Raw genomic sequence first — 21,077 nt, 5'->3', positions numbered from 1 at the left:
AGCTCGTGAACTTGTGACTCCAGATCGGGTTGTACTTAGATATTATTAGTTTCTATGTCATTCCGCACTCAGTTTTAGTTTCATTTTGGCTTAATTGATTTTACTTATTGAAACTGATTAAAATTAGAATAAAGATCCTCTAACGTTGGCTTGCCTAGCAAGTGAAATGTTAGGCGCCATCGCGATTCCCGAAAATGAGAATTCCGGATCATGACAAGTTATAGATTTGATGACAAGTTTAGAATCCGTGTACTTCAAATTCTGATACCGATTCTACTGAGGGAAGAAACTTTTATTCTTTGGTCATAATATTATATTTTAATATATGCAAATATTGTAGTTGTATTTCCGAGTAACCTTCATGAAATATTGAACTTTCCGCATTTGGGACATTTAAATTCTAATTTGAGGAGTATTTTAAGTGAACTAATTATAGTAATAGTTTCCAATCGTAATTATCTTCAACCTTTTCAAATATAGTTCATGTCTAAACACAAGTTCAATTTCCACAAACTCTTTTTAACTTCAATTTCAAATACTTTTTTTTTGTTCAACATAAACCAAAAACTATCCAAACGCTTGATTACTTCTATGCAAGAGAAAGAGAAGCAACTATATGGGAAAACTGAAGCTTTTCAATAAGCTCTTTTGCATGGCGTGAAGCTCGGCGCTCAACTCGGGCGAACAGCTTGTCACTTAGTTGTTCGCCAATGTGAGCGTCGACAAGGACGCCACTGACGCTTCTGCAGCTGATGGATAAGGCTCGTCCGACTTCAGCTGCATCGTCCGGGTGGTTGACAACCAAAGGACTCCCTCCCCTGAAGACTTGAAGCTTGTTGATAGTGAATGAGCCGTTGGCTTCAACCACCTCTTTGAAATCTTGTATGCTTGGTGCATACACTGGAATGTTGAAGTTGTCCCTCTTCTCACTTGTAATTAGCCCCTGTTGTTCAAACAAATATTAGTATTCATTAGTAAAGAGAAAGCAACCTAAGTAGACAATTGACCAGTTATAAAGTTTTTCCACTCAAGTGAAGTATATATTAATTAGTACTCTTCAACACAATCAGTCTTCAACAAAAATTTATAAAATAGAAAAAACAAGACAAAGGAAAGAAAGAGAAATGGCATATTGACATGACAAAAATGATCAGAGAGAAAATAACTAGAGACAATTAAGCCTCTTAAAACTTTCTGTAGGTATGTGTCCTAGCTAGGTAAATTAATACTGTAACATGTTCTATACGGTCCAAATGTAAAATTCATGTACTCCAATTAAATATCACTCCCTTTTGTTTAGACTCATAATATCTTTTCTTCTTTCAGAAACTATAACAATCTAACAACGGCGGCTGCTTCTTACTAATTATAGTCAACAATTTGGCGTAGCCACTTGGCATTGCTATTTGTTATGATATTGCTGAGAGATGATGGAAGAAGTTAAAAGTAGTCAATTTATGGTGTGAGTCGGATAGAGAGGAAGCCCAATTGGTCACAATGATAAGTAAAAATCATGTTTACGACTATTCATTGAATGGCTCCATGCCAACTCTTAGTCACAATCCCTACTCGTTTGTCAACGAGACATACTTGTTCTAGACAGATGTTGACCTTTGAGTAGTAGTGCTTGTTTGCTCAAGAATCAAATTGGAGAATGACCTGATCATCCGATTGTGACACTCAACACTAGTCTATATTGTCCTAAACGACCAACTTCAGAAATAGGAAAAGACAATAATATATATACGATATAAGTTTTAGTTATATGCTCAAATCTTTCTAACAACAAAAAAAAATTGTCACACTCGTGTCAGATATTTAAATAGTGAAGAACCTTTAAAGGATCGACATATAGTTGACGATATTCTTATAGGATCCGAATAACAAAAACACCAATAATGGCATAGTTAGAAACTTCATTAAGGGAAATCAAAATATTAAAAAGCTAAAGTAATTCAAATATACTAGTATATAGCTATATATATTGTATAATTTTTCGTGTGAAGGTTTGTCAATTGACACCCTTTGATTAAAGATGTCTCCGCTACTGTACACCAACATTATAAAAAAGTTATACGATCTATACAAATTAACCTACTATAACAATTTATTAGTTTGTCTTTCAGATTACATTATCAAAGTAGATATGAAAAGTTTTATATTGTTATAAGTCATCTTACACAGACTCTTTCTATATATAGGTCTGTTGAAGTCTTCACGTTTATGGCATAGAGAAGAATGGAATGAACGAGTAATTACCTCTTGGACAAGATCATCCCAAGCATCTTGAAAATGGGTCCCAAAAAGGAGTCCGGCCCCACCTTGGTCCGTTGGGTCCACTGAAGTTCTTCCTAAGCAAACTAAGAACATGGAAGCCCCTCTCTTCATTTCTTTAGACCTTGCTCCAAGGAAATTAGCCAAATCACTTTGGAATTGCTTTTTGTATGCATTGGCTGTGCTCTCATTTGCACCGTGGATGTATATCCTTCCCTTGTTGTACGCCCCTGATCTCTTATCCAACACTATATCTGGAACCTGTATTAATCCCAAATTGCACTTTAGCAATTTTTACGTGGATAGTCGGCCAGATTTATTGATTACTTTTCTTTAATCAGTATACTTGAATTATATATCGATTATATATAGTTATATACATACATATATCTATCGTTTATTTTTAGTTTAAGCAATGGTTGATGACTATTACGGTTAATTATTCAAACTTCTAAATAAGTCTATTAAAAGATTCTTAATTAGCAATATGGGCGAAGGTACATAGTCCTAAGGGTGATCAACTGACTACCCTTCGTCGAAAAATTACGCTGTATATAGGTAAAATATTAGATTTTAACGGTATATAACATATATTGAACACCCTTTATCGGGGATTTTTTTTACTTATTTCAAGTTTGAACATACTAAATAAAATTCCTTATTTCGCCACTGACTAGCAATAAAATCATTTAACAACTAACTTTTCTCGGTCCATTTCAATGGGCCTATATGCATGCAGCTCAATTGGCACTATATATACTCCTTCCCTACTCATTAGTCATTTATCATTTATGAAGGAAAAAAAAAAACAATTTTTTTTACTAGTATATAAGTTAAATCCAACATCAAACAGAAAATAAAAGAAATAAATATAACCCAAAAAGTGCTTAGGCTAGTGGTTTTGAGAAAACCAGGGGCCATTATTATTTTGAGTGCGTTTGAACTTTTTGACCTTCTCAAAGGAAATAAAGTAGTTAGGATCTTCATGCATTTTCAAACTTGAAAACTACATACTACCACAATTCATGTGTTTGCCTTAACTGTAAATCATCCTCGGGATTGGTACAAATCACTACTGTTTCCCCATTTCTCTGTCTATATTTGCCCATGCTACGTAAATTATTTTTTAGCTAACCACGACTTTGATACAATATTACGATTTGACTACTGTTTGGCAAGTACTATCTTGTATCTTAAATATTAATTAATTTTAATAATCTAATTATTCAAAATATTTGACGTTAAATAAAAAAAAAAAAGAACTCACTTAGTACTCCTTTTACAAATCTACTCATATTGTTCCAATGTGTTAATTAAGCAAATACGATTCAAGAATAAATAAAAGATAATTTAAGCATATATTCTTATATTACGGTTCTCAAATATCAAATTTAAGGGTATCAAAAACTATATTTAAATATGGACGGAAGTAAACAAATAACATAAGTGATAAATGTTATATATTGAAAGTTGAAGCGCATATATATATAAAGAGGAAAATAACCTGAGAAAGCCAGTGCAAAGAAAATGCAGAGTAGAAAACGTCAATGGATCTCGCCGGGAAGAGACGGCGATAAAAGGAACCTGGAACTCCGGCGGCGAAGTAAGAGCGGTGGCTATTGGAAGCTAAGCATTCCTCCATGCTGCCACAACCATTATTAGCCAACGGCGGCAGCAGCTGAAACAGCGTGTTGAAGTCATTGGAAGGAAGATCAGAGAAGAAGGCGGAAAATTCTGGCGGTTGATGACCCGTCGCTTCGTATCGCTTGCTCATATGTTCCACAATCACGTCGATTATGTAGACGGTGTTGCTGCCGCAGGAGCATCCCAAGTCGACGATCACGAAAGGAACGTCCGGTGGGCTCAGCTGGACATTGTCAAGGGTTTCTTTCAGCAAGTGTAGCATTGATCGAGCATGTTGCCCCTGTATACAAGAATTTATGTTATGTATATGATAGTGTAAGGTTTTTTTTTTTTTCTAAAATAAATTCGTTACATGGATGAAAGGGGGAGGGGAGAGGAAAGGAAGGGTGAGAGTGAGAGTCGAACCCACACTTATTGTGAAAGACTCTCACTGATACCATTAGACTATAAACTTTTTTGTTATGGCAAATTGCTCTCGAAAGTTTCTAATGTCCATTTACTACTAAGGTTGCACAAACGTTGTATCGACTATGCTACATGGAATAAATAGCTTAGCAAAGAAATAATAAATTACATAGTAAAGAAAAATATTTGGAAAGGTGGAAGTGATCACCTGGGCTTCGGAGTTGTTGACGTAGCTAGCCTCTCCTTTTCCCCCTTTCATGCTGAGCATTCTTTCAAGTTTCATGTTAGATACAACAACGTTGACCTTATTGTCTCCTAAGGGAGCCATATTAGATACAAATTAAGATTCAATTCTTTTATCAGTGAAAGGGAAGTAAGGGAAGTGGTTAAGTATGTTGAGAATAGAAATGACAAATGGTTGAGTAGATTTATATAGAGAGTGAAAAAAGCTTAAAGGATTTGGTCTTGTTCTGGTGGTTAGGATGCATACTCATGAAAGATATGCTTTTTTGACAGAATCTGAAACATAAAGCTAAAATAAAGAATAAATAAAATAGAAAATAATATGAAGAAGATATGGGCTTCACATGGAAACAAATAACAAAGCAGGCCCAAGATTGACGCCGGAATTCCATAATTGAATCTCTACGCAAAATTCTGTAATTAAAGAGCGAAAGAGATCTAACAGGAGTAGGAGATGATGGTTCAACTTTCTGTCCATTAATTAGTTGTTTTTTGTTCTATTATCATGCTAAATCTTAGTCTTTCCACAAGAATAGAGTCCTAATTGTTATTTTGGCCACTTATTTCAATCAGAGGTAATTCAATGGGCGTGCTACATTTCATTAATTTCAATCAAAGACGAATTTAAAATTTTTAAATCAGTGGGCGTGAAATATCCCTCCATTTCATTGATTTCAATCAAAGGGGAATTAAGAGTTTCAAATCAGTTTGTGAAATACGACCATACTCCGTTTAAGAAAATGGGCACAAAATTGGATCAAACACGTATATTTAAAAAATTTCAAATTTGATAAATTTATAGTTCAAATTAAAGTTAGTGGATGCATTTCGCCTTGTATTATTCTTCTACTAAGCACCCTAAAAATAATTCTCCCCTCAAATTGAAAACTAGAGCCCCATGATTTTGACAAACTTATTTGATTATGTACCTTGTAACACTCAAATTAGTTTCCATTAGATTAATTAAATAATTACCGAAGATACCCTATTGGAATTTGAAAGCATATAGTTGCTAGTATTCTAACGTGCATGCCATGATCAGCCAAATAAAAGTTTGCATTACTGTGTTGACTATGAAAGTAATTACGAAAATCTATTAGCTACAGCATTCTTCTAATCATGTTTGTTTCTAACGGTTTTATCGTTAACATAATCATTAGAGAAATTAATGAAAACAATTATATAATAAATAAAGGCCTTTTGAAAATCATATAAAGCAACAATCTGTGGGTCCAGAATTTAGACTAAAATATATGCCGATTAGGCCAACCTAACACATTTATAAGAAACACGGTTTTTCTATAAGCAACTACCAAAGTGCATAGCATATATACACGAAATGAGTATAGCATAATTAAAATATTCAGAAATGAAAACAAGTATATATAGAAGATGTGTTTGTTGCTAGTTAAATTTATATTGATTTAATTTTAGTTGCTTTAGATAACGGCAAATCATTGACTAGTAATACTACTACTGCTAGTCATACTTTTATTCTCAAGTATATACGTATGACGACAAGAACCTGTTTTGATTCCCAAAATGACGAGAAATTATTATACTTCTAATTAACCCCAACTCTTTTATACACCTAAACCATGATTTGATACTCCAAACAAGATTCAACAAGTTCCAGTTTCCTAATTTATATGTTTGTCATATCCAATAGTGTATCATTTGGAAGTTGACATTTTGTCTACTACAGGAACCAAAATTAACAAAAGGTTAAGTGATCATTAATATCTTTCTGTCTAATTAGGTGTCAAATCTCCAAAAATCAAGCTCCAGTTTGTTCTGAATCCCACATGCATACGCAGAGGCGGATGCAGTATTTGAAGTTTATGGGTTTCTACAGCGATAAAGTAAATATACAATAAGCAACTGGGTTCACAATCAAATATTTATGAATTATTTAGTGAATTTTTTAATACATATACAGAGTACGTGCAAAAGTTACTGAATTCAGAAGAACTCACATGCTAAGCTGGATCCGCCCCTGACTATACGTTCTGATGATCTAATCCTAGGCAGCTAAAGGATGTTGCTCGAGCCAATAAAAAGACTGAGAAATTTTTTATCCGCGTTGCGTTTATATAAAATGAATGAATGTGATACATGTGTTTAAGTTTGCATATATATTTTTATGATTACGTAACTATAGTTAAATCATATACATTCTCATTTTGGTTATAACGCTTAAAATTAAATTGTTTGGTTTGATTTAAATACCAAAATCGAGTAAGTATATTCTCGACTATTCTGGGGTCCTCACTAGTACATTCTCGACATTCTCGACTCTCGACTATTAATGCTTAGCACGGGCAATTCCTCACTAGTACATAGAGAAATGAAATTTAATTATAGAAAGGATGATTTATCCAACTATTCAAGGGATTATATATATTCTTACCTGCTGTTTCTTGAGAAATATCGTATTCTTCCGAGACAAAAGTATCGCAAATCATGGTCGCTTCACTTACTGTTTGGCCTTCCATCAGTGGATCAAAGTAACTAAACTGGCCTTATTTCAAGAATAAAAAAAGCTGTAGAATGTACATAAACGAATGATAACACCTTTATTTATATTGGCAGATCATAATTTTGTGATAAGGATTGATGATTTGCTAAAAATTGAGAAGTGGATAGGATTAATTGATTTATATTGTAAGTGATTAATTAAATTAAACAGATAAAACTTAAAATCTGATTTACTCATAATATATAGCCAAAGCTACTTAGAGATTGTGGAATAAATTATCTAATTATATTTTCCATTTTGTCCATGCAAACAGATCATTAGGCATTAATACTGCTGATGCATAATGAATGGCCAATATCTTGAGTGGACTGCTTCACTGACAAATTTTCGGGCTCGGGCTGTGATCAGATGCTGCGGCTTTTGTAAATGAGTTTAACTTATATACATTAATGATGTAAAAAAATAATTACACAATTAAGATTTTTTCGTTAAGTAATTACGTAAATATCTTGATAAGCATTAAGTAATAATAATCTTGTAAAAATGACAACTAACATACTATTCGGTTAAAATTCAGTATATACCTACTTGCATTTGGATGTTTTAAATGTTCTGCTGCCAACAATATCAAACAATAATTTCTTCCTTTGCTATGTGTCTAATACTTCATAAAATTTTGGAAAGAAATAAGAAATATCCTGATTTATTATTGGTAATTGAAAGGTAGTTACAATTTCAAAAATAATCGAAATTTAACCACTTTTTCATGTAAATATAAAATTTGAACAAAAAATCCGGAAAAATTACAGCATAATATGTTGGAGTTCGAATTTTTTACATATGAGATTTCAGCATAATGTGCTGGAGTTCCAATATAATATACTGGAAGTTTATACATAGGAGCTCTATAATCCAGCATATATGCTGAAACTTTTCGTGTTTCAGCTAAAATAGTGGCTATTTTTAATGACTTTACAAATGGTAGTTATTTTTTAATTATCAGTCCAAAAACTGGCTAGCCTTGGCTATTTTCACTAAAATTTTATGTAGTGTGTGTCATTTTGGATCTGACATGAAGTCTTTTTGAAGCATTGAATAAGCCGATAAATTAAAGTAACGAAATTAATTGTTCATGTGAATATATGACAACGAAAGTCTAAAAGAGAAAAGATTTACCTGCACTCATTTGCGGATGTTGGTAGTGTGCGTTAGTAAGTTTTTCCCCTTCAAAAGCTTTAGGGGATCAAACTTAGAGCATGTTTGCCTGAGCTTTAAGGAGGTCAAAAATAATTTTTTTTGGTCAAAGAAAGTACTTTTGAAAAATTCAGATGTGATTGGCCAAATCAAAAAAAAAAATTATTTACGAGAGCAGAAGCATTTTTTCTCTTTTGGGGAGAAATTACAAATTGTAGCTTCTTCCAAGAAGTATAAACAGAAAATTAATTTATTACTAAAATAACCTTACAATAAATTCACACTTTTCAAATTATCCCTCATTAATTTAACCCTTTTCTTTTTCTTTTCCTTTTTATTTCTACCATGCCTTTTTCTCTTTTTTATTTCAATCATATTTTTGTTCTTTTTCTCTTATTCCTCTTTGAAGAGTCTCATAAGAACAAATTTTTAATTTATATTGAATAATATATTTTAATATATTTAAAGTATCATATAAACAATAAGTAATACTGATAGTCAACGTTATTACTCTAGAATAACTATATTTTATATTTTACTTTGGCATAAATATATTGATTAGAATCTTTCATTTATATTTTTATTTTTATGTTTTATATTTTAATTGATTCCTTTATAACAAAATTGTAGAGATATAAAGTCTAGTTGAGGGTGTTTGTACAATATGCTATTTAACATGTACATTTCTAGAATAGTCCATTAGTCGCATTAGTAGTTCTGTATATATTAGAAATATACTCCTGTACAGAGTTAGTTATGAAAGAAATAAAAGGAAATACAATTTTTTTCTCTCTCTACGATCATCTATGTTGCTCTCTGTATTTCTTCCCTTCTCACTAGATTTTGTCTTCATGTTCATGGCATATCTAGCTTGATTTTGACATGGTATCAGAGCAGGTCGAGTACGATCTATAATATGAAGCTGCTGGTAGTTCTCTTCTTCTCAATTTCCCCAAATCGAGTTCTCTCTTCTTTGTTTTTTTTTTTCTAGCCCTAATTTCTGAGTATTGACGAATTTTGCTGCGATGACAGGTGATTCTTCACAAACTGTAGTCGGAACTTCACATACAAACAGTCAATTGCTCGATTGCAACGATCCGCTGTTTGTTCATCCCTCAGACATACCAGGGATTGCGCTGGTTCCTCAGCTGTTGGTCGGAACAGAGAACTACTCGGAATGGAGTCGTTCTATGAAAATGACACTTTTAGTGAAGAACAAAATAGGTTTCATTGATGGAACCTGTACTAGGGAGAAATATGAAGCAGATCCGTTCAAGTTGCACCAGTGGGATCGATGTAACGCCATTGTGTAGTCGTGGATAATGAGTTTAGTGGCTCAAGAGCTTAGGAAAGGTATTGTTTACTCCTCAAATGCACAAAAGGTTTGAGAAGCCTTTAAAGAAAGGTTTGACAAAGTGAATGCGACTAAGGTGTATCATTTGAACAGAGAAATTAGAAGTCTGACTCAAGGAATATCGAGTATCTCAATCTATTACTCAAGGTTAAATGATCTATGGGCTGAGTTTGAGTCAATAATACCATTTCTTGGATGTGATTGTGTAAAATCTAGAGAATTTGTTATTTTTCTACGCCAACAAAAATTGATGAAGTTTCTAATGGGGTTGAATGATACATATGCACCACAAAGGAGTCAAATCCTGATGATGAATCCTACGCCTACAATTGATCAGGATTATTCAATGTTGATCCAGGAAGAAAGTTAGAGATTGAGTGGGAACTTGGGAACACAAAGTGGAAATCTAGGGAGTGCACTTATGGATGGAGAATCCAATGCTATGATATAGATCAATGCCTCCAATACAAGGGCTAGGAGGAATGGGAACGTACAGTGTGACTATTGCCATATGAAAGGTCACACAAGAGAGAACTGCTACAAGCCGATTGGTTATCCAACAGGGACTAAGTTTAATAACAACTGTAGGAGAAGAGGAGGCTACAATAATGCATCAGCAATGGCATACAATGCAAATGTGAAGGCACAAGAGGAGATGTATACTGCTGGGACAAAAGGCATGGGACAAACATAAGGTTTAGCATCTGCACCTATCTTTACCCATGATCAATATCAACAGATACTTATGTTGCTGGACAAGAACAAAGGATCAGTTGTAATAGAGATGGCAAATATGGTAAAGTCGACTGCAAATAAGACAGCTAATACGGCAGGTAAATCCATTACTAACTATGGTTGTTGGATAATTGATTTTGGAGCCTCAAATTATATGGCTTCCTCCTTGCATCTGTTTTCCCAATCACAATCCATACCCTCCAATTTTGTTCACTTACCTAATGGAGATAGTACTAAAATCACTCATTCAGGGTCTTGTTCCTTGCGCAATTCACAAGTTCTAGACAATGTATTATATGTTCTACAATTCAAATATAATTTGTTATCTATCTCTAAGTACACTAAGGATTTAAAGTGTTTAGTAGCTTTTTATCCTTATTTCTGTCTGTTTCAGGACCTCTTCAGTGGCAAGGTGAAGGAGATTGGTAGTGAAAAGAATGGTTGTACATTCTCAATCCTTACACACTCGCTGCTGCTCTTGTCTCCAAGTGTTTGTCTTCCTCTCTTCAAAATAACTCAAATGTTTTGTGGCATCAAAGACTTGGTCATGCACCACAGAATGTTTTGCTGAAAATTCCTGCAATTAGAAATCACTTGTCAAAATCTACTGATTGTAATTGTCCAATTTGGTTTTTAGCTAAACAAACTAGATTACTATTTCCTATTAGTACTTTTAAGTCTACTTCTGTATTTGAGTTGGCACATATGGATGTTTGGGGTCCATATAGAGTCTGTACTCATTGTGGCTTAAGATATTTTCTTACTCTAGTTGATGATTACTCTAGAATGGCTTGGACCTTCTTGTTGAGAGTCAAAAGTGATGTTTTTGTTGCTCTGAATGTTTTTGTTGCTCTGAATGATTTCCTTCAATTGATTGAAAACCAATTATTTTCCTCCAAAGTTAAAATCTTTCAATCAGACAATGGTTATGAATTCTTTAATACACTTTGTTCCACTCTTTCAAATCCAAAGGGATTATACATCAAAGTAGTTGTGTACACCCCCCCCCCAACAGAATGGGGTAGTGGAAAGGAAACATAGACACATTCTTAAAGTTAGTAGAGCTTTAAGATTTCAAGCCCACATTCCTTTAAAACACTGGGGTGAATGCATTCTAGCAACAACCTATATCATTAACAGACTACCCAGTAGTGTTTTAAATGGAAAAATACCTTATGAGTTGTTCCATGGTCATCCTCCTAACCTGCATCATATGAGAACTTTAAGATGTTTGTGTTATGCCACAAGACTAAATTACTGTGATAAATTTTCTGCCAAATCTTGGCCTGCTGTCTTCTTGTGATACTCTTTACATCAAAAAGGTTATAGGCTCTATGGCATTGAATCTGGGAAATTTTTTGTCAATAGAGATGTTGTGTTCAAAGAACATATTTTTCCTTTCAAATTCCCCAGATCTCATTTCCTCCCTTCCAAAGCATCTCCTCCTTCTTCTTTCCATCCTGAACTTTCTCTCAACCCCATACTTATATCTTCCCTTGATTCAGTTTCTTTCATTGAGTCTTTTCCTTCACCTGCCTCCCCTACTCCATAATTACCTACTATTTCACCTGCCAACATGCCAACCTCTCCTACCCCTTCTCCTACCTTTACTACTCCTGATCAACCTAGAAGATCAGGAAGGGTCACCAGACTTTCCATCTGGTTGACTGATTATGTACATCCTCCCTTACCTACTACTTCTTCATCTTCCTATCCCATTCAACAATTTGTTTCCTATTCTCACCCACCCTTACATTTTATATCACTCCTTGCTTCTTTTTCTTCTGATACTGAACCCTCCTTTTTTTCAAGCTAGTAAAGATGCTAGGTGGGTCAAAGCCATGCATTTGGAAATTGAGGCTCTTAAGCAAAAGCACACATGGGAAGTAGTGGACCTGTCTTCTGGTAAAATTTCCATTGGGTGTAAATGGGTATACGAAATTAAATATAATGCAGATGGTTCAGTAGAAAGGTTCAAAGCAGACTAGTTGACAAGGGCTACACAAAACAAGAGGGTCTGGATTTTCATGATACTTTCTCCCCTATGGACAAGCTTACTACAGTCAGGACTGTCGTTGCTGCTGCAACCCTTAAAGGCTGGCCTATTTTTCAAATGGATGTGCATAATGCCTTCCTCAATGTTGATCTTGAGGAAGAGATCTACATGTCCCTACCACAAGGCTTTAGTAGCCAAGGGGAGCATAAAGTATGTAGGCTACTAAAGTCCTTATATGGTCTAAAGTAGGCATCTAGGCAATAGAATTTGAAACTAACTCAAGCTCTCATAGAATCTGGCTTTACTCAAAGCAAACATGATTATTCACTATTTACTAACACTGATAAATATAAGTTTGTGCTTGTACTAGTATATGTAGATGATTTACTTGTAACATGAAATAATCTAGAGGAGATTCAGAATGCAAAGGCTGCACTACACCAAAAATTCAAGTTAAAAGATCTAGGAGAGTTAAGATACTTCCTAGGAATAGAATTTGCAAGGTCCAAAGAGGGAATATTGATGTCACAAAGGAAATATGCACCGAAAATGATCTCAGATGTAGGATTAGAAGGTTCAAAGCCTAAAGATACACCTATGGAACAGAACATGAAGCTCACAAATACATAATTTGACAAAAGTATAAATGCTGGCACCTCTGATGAAACATTGGAAAATAGGGGGAGTTTTCAAAGGCTGATTGGAAAACTCCTGTACCTCACAATAAGTAGACCAGACATTTCTTATGCAGTTCAATGCCTAAGTCAATTCATGTATACACCCAAGAGATCCCATTATGAGGCAGCTCTACATATTGTCAGATACATAAAGAGACAACCAGGCCTAGGAATCCTCATGTCAAGCAAAGGGACACAACAGATTGAAGTTTACTGTGACCCCAAGGGGACACACTAGGCCGAATGAACCCCTTATCTAGGAGTTCCTGAAGCTATTCTTTCAACTTTTTCAACTCTGTTGGTGCTGTAGACACCTGATTTTTGACCCTCCCCGAGAATTTTCACATTTTTAGCGTGAAAATGTGAAATTGGGTCTAATATAGCCATTTTAACTATTTTTACTTTATTTCGTTGCAAAAAGAAAAATTACAAAAAATATATATATAAATTTTAGTTTATGTATTTCTCATAAACTTGAAAAAATACAAAAATTGCACTTTATTTTTGTACTTTGTATAATTTCGAAAATAACCAAAAATATAGTTCTAATTAATGTTTTGTAGTCATTTTAATTTTTGAAAAATACAAAAAATATTACTTTGTATTTTATCTTTATATAAAAAACGAAAATTACAAAAAATAGTTTTGTTAATATTTTGTAGCTATTTTAAATCTTGAAAAAAATATTAAAAAAAGATATAGTTTTGTTTTAAATATTAGTCTTATTTTTGTAGTTATTTTGCTTACATAGGATTAGTCGAACAAAGTCGTGTTCTTAATCGGGTCCGGGCAAAAGAATAATATTCGGGTTCAAATTACCCGCTTTTAGGCCTAATTTCGGACTTAGCCCATAATAATTCGAGTCCACCACACATGAGGGGACACGCGTGGGGAACACGGACGGAATCCTGTACACGGGGAACCCCACCACGCGTGGGGGACACAAGTCTCGAACCCCACCACGTGTGGGGCTCATTTCCCTGGGCAAAACCATTACAAAGGCACGGTCAAAAACATTTTAAAAGGGGGATTTTGGAAAAGTTTTTGCTGGGAACTACTGAGGAGAGGAAGAACAAAAACCCTAGCAGAGAAAACCTACTGTAAAAAAAAACGAACAAACCACCCAAGCACCAACTCCACCACCCGTCACCTTCCCCGGCACCCCTACAGTCGCAACCCCCTCCCGACGCCGGAACTCCAGCTCCCTCCGTCGTTCACCATCCTCGCACCCCCGTCACCAAAACCACCATCACCAGGCACCACCAAACGGACCACCTCCAAACGACCACCTCCCTCGACAGCCCAAACACCACCTCCAGCCATAACCAGTCGACGACCAAACGACCCAGCTCAACACCACCACCAAACGTCACTGCCCAAACAGCCCGTCGCACTCCCCATCGTGAAAGCACCATAAACAGACCCAAACACCACGTCCAAACCCGCCACGACCACCGTCGACCACCAGCTCCCCTCGTCGACCACCGTTTGAACCAAACAACCCCACTCACCCAACGCCGGAACCACCATCGAACGACCCTTCCATCAGCTCGTTCACCAGTCCGGCAGCTTGCTCGACGCAGTTGTCTCCGCCTCCTGCTTCTCCCCCTTCCAACCTCATCGACCACTACCCGAACGACCTTCCATAGCTCCTCCTTCTTCGCATCCAAATGACCCCTTTCTGTTGCATTTCTCGAGCCAACCTGCTGCGTCGAAAAATCCAACAGCAGCTAACCTCTCGAAAAATCCAGCAGCAGCAACAGTTTTTGGCCAAGCTTTCTATTTCATCGAGGTCGTCTTTGGTTCGTCGAGGTCCGGTACGTCGAGGTTGTTGTCTGAGGTTTCGTCGCAGGTCCAACGCATCGGACGATAATATCAAGTAGGTCATCTCTGTCCGTGTCCTTCATATTTGCTGTTTAGTAACATGTACATGTGTTTGTTGAAATACAATCCTAGTTCATGTGGATAGTATGCACGCGAGACATATACATATGATGTTTGTAAATTGCTATTTCTTGTTAATTAACTCCGTGTGACATTGAAATTTGGCCGTGAATGTCTTTTCCTTTGTTTCGTTATTTTAAGTAATTATCCGACATTTTGTTTCTTCATGCTCAGATTATTGTTATCCAAATATTTGCCACAATAAGCGTTTGTACACATTCTGTAAGATGTTAGTTATTTTAGTTTGTCTTAATAATTGTTTACACATGTAGTAGTAATGTTAAAATTATAGTAGTGATTTTAATTCCGCGGAAAAATACTCGTTTCATCAAATAAGTTCAATCTACAACCCGTGACCTCGCAAAGTAGCCAAAATGTAGGTATTTTAGCTTTGTCCCTTTTTATTTTAAAAAATAGAAATAAAAATAAGAAAAAATAATAATAATAATAAAAGAATAAATAAATAAATAAAACGAGACGAGCTTCGCCAAATAAAAATGTACAGATTGTGGAGCCCTCGTTAAATGTATATATTAAATACTTAGATTCCGGGACGGGCCGTTTAGCAAATTTCACGGCCCTACCCAAAAATAATAATGCGCTAGTTGTTTTAGGCGCGCCTTTAATAATGTTATCTCCCTAAACTCGGGTGCACATTTATGTGACCCAAATCCAAATCTCAACGAAATCGAAATGTGTCTCTAATCACGGGTACATTGACTGTGACGAGGTCCGAGATGCATTTCCATGACGTTGCAAATTCTTTAAAAAATAAAAATAAAAATGAGATGAGCCTCGCCGAATAAAAATACAAATTGCGGGGCCCTCAGTAAATACTTGTTTTAGATTATTTAGAATTTCAGGAGGGCCGACTAAACGAGACGAGTTTCGCCAAATAAAAATGTACAGATTGTGGAGCCCTCGTTAAATGTATATATTAAATACTTAGATTCCGGGACGGGCCATTTAGCGAATTTCACGGCCTTCCCAAAATAATAACACGATAGTCTCTTTAGATGCGTGTTTAATAATCTACTTTCTCAAACTTGGGTGTGCATTTCATGCGACCCAAATCTAAATCCCAAAACGTCAAATAAAATATGTTCCGGATTGTGGGTGCATTTCATGTGACGCAGTCCAAAGACATGTTTTAAGCGATGTTCACATTCTTAATAATAATAATTATGAAAGCGGTAAAAAGTTAAAATTTGCACATAAGTTCATATTTGTATAAAATCAGATAATCAAGCCGAATATAACAGTTGAGCGACCGTGCTAGAACCACGGAACTCGGGAATGCCTAACACCTTCTCCCGGGTTAACAGAATTCCTTATCCGGATTTCTGGTACGCAGACTATAATATGAAGTCATTATTTTCCTCGATTCGGGATTAAAATTGGTGACTTGGGACACCCTAAATCTCCCAAGTGGCGACTCTGAAATAAATAAGCAAATCCCGTTTCGATTGTCCTTTAATTGGAAAAAACTCCCTTGCGCCCTCGCGGGTGCGGAAAAAGGAGGTGTGACAGCACTATCTCTAGAAGTTCTGCTGAAGCAGAGTATAGAAGCACAGCACACACAGTGGCAGAGTTGGTTTGGCTTAATGGATTACTGAAAGAATTAAGAATGGATGTGAAGTTGCCAATGAAGTTGTTTTATGATAATAAAGCTGCATTACAAATTGTAGCAAATCCTATGTATCATGAGAGAACGAAACACATTGAAATAGACTATCACTTCATAAGAGAAAAAATACAAGATGGGCTGATTGAAACTTCTCACATACCAAGTCAACACCAACCAACAGACATTTTGACAAAGCCTCTTGGCCATCAGCAACATGCTTTTATGTTGACCAAGTTGGGAATGAAAAATATTTTTCATTCTCAACTTGAAGGGGAGTGTAGAGATATAAAGTCTAGTTGAGGGTGTTTGTACAGTATGCTATTTAACATGTACATTTCTAGAATAGTCCATTAGTCACATTAGCAGTTCTATATATATTAGAAATATACTCCTGTACAAATTTAGTTATGAAAGAAAGAAAATGAAATACAATTTTTTTTCTCTCTCTACGATCATCTATGTTCACTACAAGAAAATGGAGATATGACGACATTTAATAAATGTCGTATTATGCTGTTTAAATGTCACAAATTTATTTACCGATATTTAATTTACATTTGCATCAAATGTCATTAATTTCAACTCGATGATCTATGTTTAATAACAATCTTTACTAAAATAGCGCCAAAAAAAATAAAGTAACTAAGATATGTCGTCTTCTTCATCATATATTTCATTACTTTCCAAAGTAAGTGGGTCAATTTCTATTCCCGGCAAACCTTCTCTAACCCATTTAATATCCTCTTCATTTTCAAATATAGTATCATCCAGCTGTTATTCGGGCCACAATTCCATGTGCTCTTCCATATACTATTTCTATGTTGGTCAAATAACATACTCGACTCTCTTCTTTTATCATGTTAAAAAGATTAACATTCTTCTGAACAACTAAGAACAACAACAACAACAAAAATAAACCCAGTATAATTCTACTAGTGGGGTCTAGGGAGGGTAGTATGTACGAAGATCTTACCCCTACCTAAAAGGTAGGGAGACTGTTTTCGACATACCCTCAACTCAACGCAGGACATAACTATAATGAATAACCAATTCATACTATTATCAATTAGGAAATCAACTTGCAAACTCAACAAAATGAACAAAGTATCTGATAATCAAGATACCATAATCCAATTAAACTCTCAATGAATGATGAAATAAGAAAACATATATCGACAGATGAATCCATGCACTAACAACAACATTCAAGCATATATTACAGGTCTAAGAATTGGTTCTAGTAATATGACTATCGCACGAAATGGTAATGACATTAAATTCAGTTTTCCAGGAATGGGAAGGAAACAGATGATGTAAGCCAATTATAGTATTCCATAACATTTCATTATACCACATGTGTTTCTCCTAATTCCAACCTAACAAGACATTTTTGCAGGCACAAATATAAGTCAAAAAACTGGCTTGTTTCTCTCTGCAACAATTGACCAACATACACAGAGGATGCACATTTACCAAATCATACTCGAGTCTATTATACAACTTAAGACTTGATTTCATATGAATGCTAGAGCACAGAAAAAGACAAGCAAATAATTAAATCATCATATTGCAACACTGCAAACTTTTACTAAAGATTGCAGTTTTCCCTCATAAACAGTTTATCTGGCGATAACAGAGGATTCATCGCTGTTTTTCTTACCAATGAAGAAGGCGTTGTGGTATCAGTGGTTAATAATGAAATCTTTAGAGATGGATTAAACTATAATTACCCCAATAAACCAAAACCAAATAAAAAAAATCTAATAATCAATATCTAAAAGATATTTTGTATAAACTGACACAACTGTATAGACAACAAAAACTTTTACTTGATAAAAATTTATATTAATATATTTATTAAAAACAGCAAAATGAGGTACTCCTCACAAAGATTAACACCAAAATTTCTCTCTCACACATACAAAAAAAAAATGCAAGATCCAATTTTTTTAACCAAACAGACAACAAAAAGAATAACCAATTAGTTACTATACAATAATTAACGCTTTAATCACCAAGAAACTAATAATCTAATTAAACTCTAAGCTTAATCTACCACCAAATAATGAAAATCTTATATCCAGCTTTATAAATGTACTAAACAACAAACACCCAGAAACACACTAAAAAAAATCAAAATCAATCTACCAATCAATACCTAAAAGAGAAATTGTTAACTCAAATTCGAATAATTAAGAAAAAGAAAGAAATTTATTAACCCAAATCCGAATAACTAAGAAAAAGAAAGATATCTGTTAACTAAATTGGGTACCTTGAATATGTAGAAAATAAACTTTGTGAATCTCAGCAGCAAAAGCCTCAGAGATTTTCGTCTCCGAGTATCTATTATTGCACAGTGGAATGCAAAAAATTAGGTTTTTTTTGTAGAATTCTAACTAAGGAAGGAAAACTATATTTTTAGAATTGGGAGGAGGGAAGCAAAATTCTTACCGCCAAATTTTTTTCCTTCTAAATCTCCAATACTCTCCATACATAGCTCCTTTTGAGTCTTGGGGTGGAGGGAGCGGACTTGAGAAATTTTGGCTAAACCCAATTTGAGATTTTGAGCCAAAATTGATTTTAGATTGAGAGAAGAGAAGGGATGGGTCTTGAGGTGCTTGTAAGGCTACGACTTTGTCAAGTTTGGTCAGTAAATGTTGGTTCCTTGATTTCATATATATTTTTGTTTTATTTTAAATATTTCATCTTTAAATCCAACATCTAACAAGTAGTAGTAATAATAATATATATTTTGACTAAATATTAATATTTTAATATATATATATATATATATATATATATATATATATATATATATTAAATGTTTCAATTACTTAATTAATTATGTCCGAAAGTCCATCATACGTGGGCATTTCACTTAATATCGGGCGAGTCGTAAGCCTCATGAATCTTTAAATTTTTTAGTTCAAGAAATCAATATATATATATATATATATATATATATATATATATATATATATATATATATATATATATATATATATATAAAATAAAAAAATAGAAAGTGCATTAAAAGACTAAGAAAATCAAAGGATTAAGGAAACTCATAAAAAACCAAAATATCTAACATGTTTTACAAGTATAAACAATGCAATAGTGTTAAAATTGTTATCAAACCACATATTTGATTATTTCCCTAAAAGGCCAGAAGTTATAAATTATTATCAAACTACACATTTAATTACCTTCCTAAAAGTAATAATCAATAAACTTTATCAATATTATAATTCAAAATATTACTCCTTCAGAAATAAATACAAAATATTAAAGTCTCTTTTGGTAGACAAAAAATTAAGAAATAAAAATCAATAGCGGGTAAAGATATATAGTTCGATTATCTATATATTCAGAGAAAATGTTCAAATAATATTAACTCTCACGATGTTTTCACTTAGTAAATACTATACAATACTATGACTATTTATTTGAGTTAAGATCATTTGTTTGTTAATGTATTTTGAGGGTCTACACCATTAATTAGAAAATTTAACAGATGATTTACCTAGTACTTATTGAGCGAGCCCAAACGCTGAGCGATAGGCATGTAGGGTGCATAATCTTATGTTTGTGGTGCATGTAAGCCTCACAAATTAAGCCCTACACTTGAGCCGCCTCCAGGCATTGTGCAAATGCCTCGCCCATGAGCTAGTCCTGGACGAGCCTTTTAAAATATTAAGCAACAAGAAGAGAAATCGTCTATATTGTAGGTAATTATCACAATATTTTAACAAATTAAATATTAAATATAAAGGGTGTGATATTTTTTATAAGACAAAGAATGATTTAAAATTTAGAAAGTATAGAGAAATTTCCAATTGTAGATGTAAATGTTCGTAATTACCGACAAATAATATGACATTTAAAGTAAGGTCATATTTTTTTTGTCATTTGTATCAAAAATAATTTTACAACATTTGATATAAGTGTCGTATTTTTACTACAGTTTGGACCAAATGTCATTGTTTTTATGACATTTTATACAAATGTCGTCCTTTTTACGATATTTTGTATCAAATGTCTAATTTTTACGATATTTTGTAGCAAATGTCATACTTTTTATGACATTTCTTAAGAAATGTCATTATGTTGACGACATTTTGTATCAAATGTCATTGTTTTAATGATATTTCCTATCAAATGTCATTATTTTTATGACGTCTAGTATCAAATGTCATTGTTTCTATGAAAATTAATATTAAATATCGTAGTTTTTACGACATTTTGTCATAAATGTTAAAAAAAGGAAATTTTCCGACATTTATTTCAATAGTCACTAAATAAATGTCGTCGTATCCTCAATTTCTTGTAGTGGTTGCTCTCTGTATTTCTTCCCTTCTCACTAGATTTTGCCTCCATGTCCATGGCACATCTAGCTTGATTTTGACAAAAATACTAAATTCATTTCTCTTTTTTAAATAGTACTAATTGTAAATTTAGCCTTTATTGTGTTTTTTTCGTAATTTGATACTTAAAAGTAACTTTTT

The 21,077-nt window shown here is 34.0% G+C and overlaps 1 protein-coding gene and 1 long non-coding RNA gene across 3 annotated transcripts; both read right to left on the bottom strand.

The window, feature by feature from the left end:
* Positions 1 to 433: 433 nt before the first annotated feature.
* LOC107821105 (indole-3-acetate O-methyltransferase 1-like) lies at positions 434 to 4,799 on the bottom strand. Its single transcript, XM_075218845.1, has 4 exons — positions 4,532 to 4,799; positions 3,779 to 4,198; positions 2,260 to 2,535; positions 434 to 943 (listed from the first exon to the last, which is right to left on the bottom strand). The coding sequence occupies exons 1-4, from the start codon at positions 4,649 to 4,651 to the stop codon at positions 590 to 592; spliced, it is 1,170 nt and encodes a 389-aa protein (XP_075074946.1). The 5' UTR covers positions 4,652 to 4,799; the 3' UTR covers positions 434 to 589.
* A 4,148-nt stretch (positions 4,800 to 8,947) lies between these two features.
* On the bottom strand, positions 8,948 to 19,220 carry LOC142162848 (uncharacterized). 2 transcript variants are annotated; one of them, XR_012694325.1, is made up of 3 exons: positions 19,024 to 19,220; positions 18,845 to 18,915; positions 8,948 to 10,905 (listed from the first exon to the last, which is right to left on the bottom strand). It is a non-coding gene; the product is annotated as an uncharacterized LOC142162848 (long non-coding RNA). The 2 variants fall into 2 exon arrangements; XR_012694324.1 differs by lacking the exon at positions 8,948 to 10,905 and having other exon boundaries at positions 16,712 to 18,915.
* Between the last annotated feature and the right edge of the window lie 1,857 nt (positions 19,221 to 21,077).

The sequence above is a fragment of the Nicotiana tabacum genome, chromosome 8 (genome assembly GCF_000715075.1).
Source record: "Nicotiana tabacum cultivar K326 chromosome 8, ASM71507v2, whole genome shotgun sequence".
Lineage (NCBI taxonomy): Eukaryota > Viridiplantae > Streptophyta > Magnoliopsida > Solanales > Solanaceae > Nicotiana > Nicotiana tabacum.
This window is presented reverse-complemented; position numbering and strand designations above follow the sequence as displayed.

What these genes read in the sequence shown, in the direction of transcription:
- LOC107821105 (XM_075218845.1), bottom strand. Translation starts at nt 4,651, where the DNA reads ATGGCTCCCTTAGGAGACAATAAGGTCAACGTTGTTGTATCTAACATG. An exon ending in CTTTGCACTGGCTTTCTCAG is followed by an intron (nt 2,536 to 3,778) that starts GTTATTTTCCTC and finishes GGATTAATACAG; the next exon opens with GTTCCAGATATAGTGTTGGA. An exon ending in GGGATGATCTTGTCCAAGAG is followed by an intron (nt 944 to 2,259) that starts GTAATTACTCGT and finishes TTTGAACAACAG; the next exon opens with GGGCTAATTACAAGTGAGAA.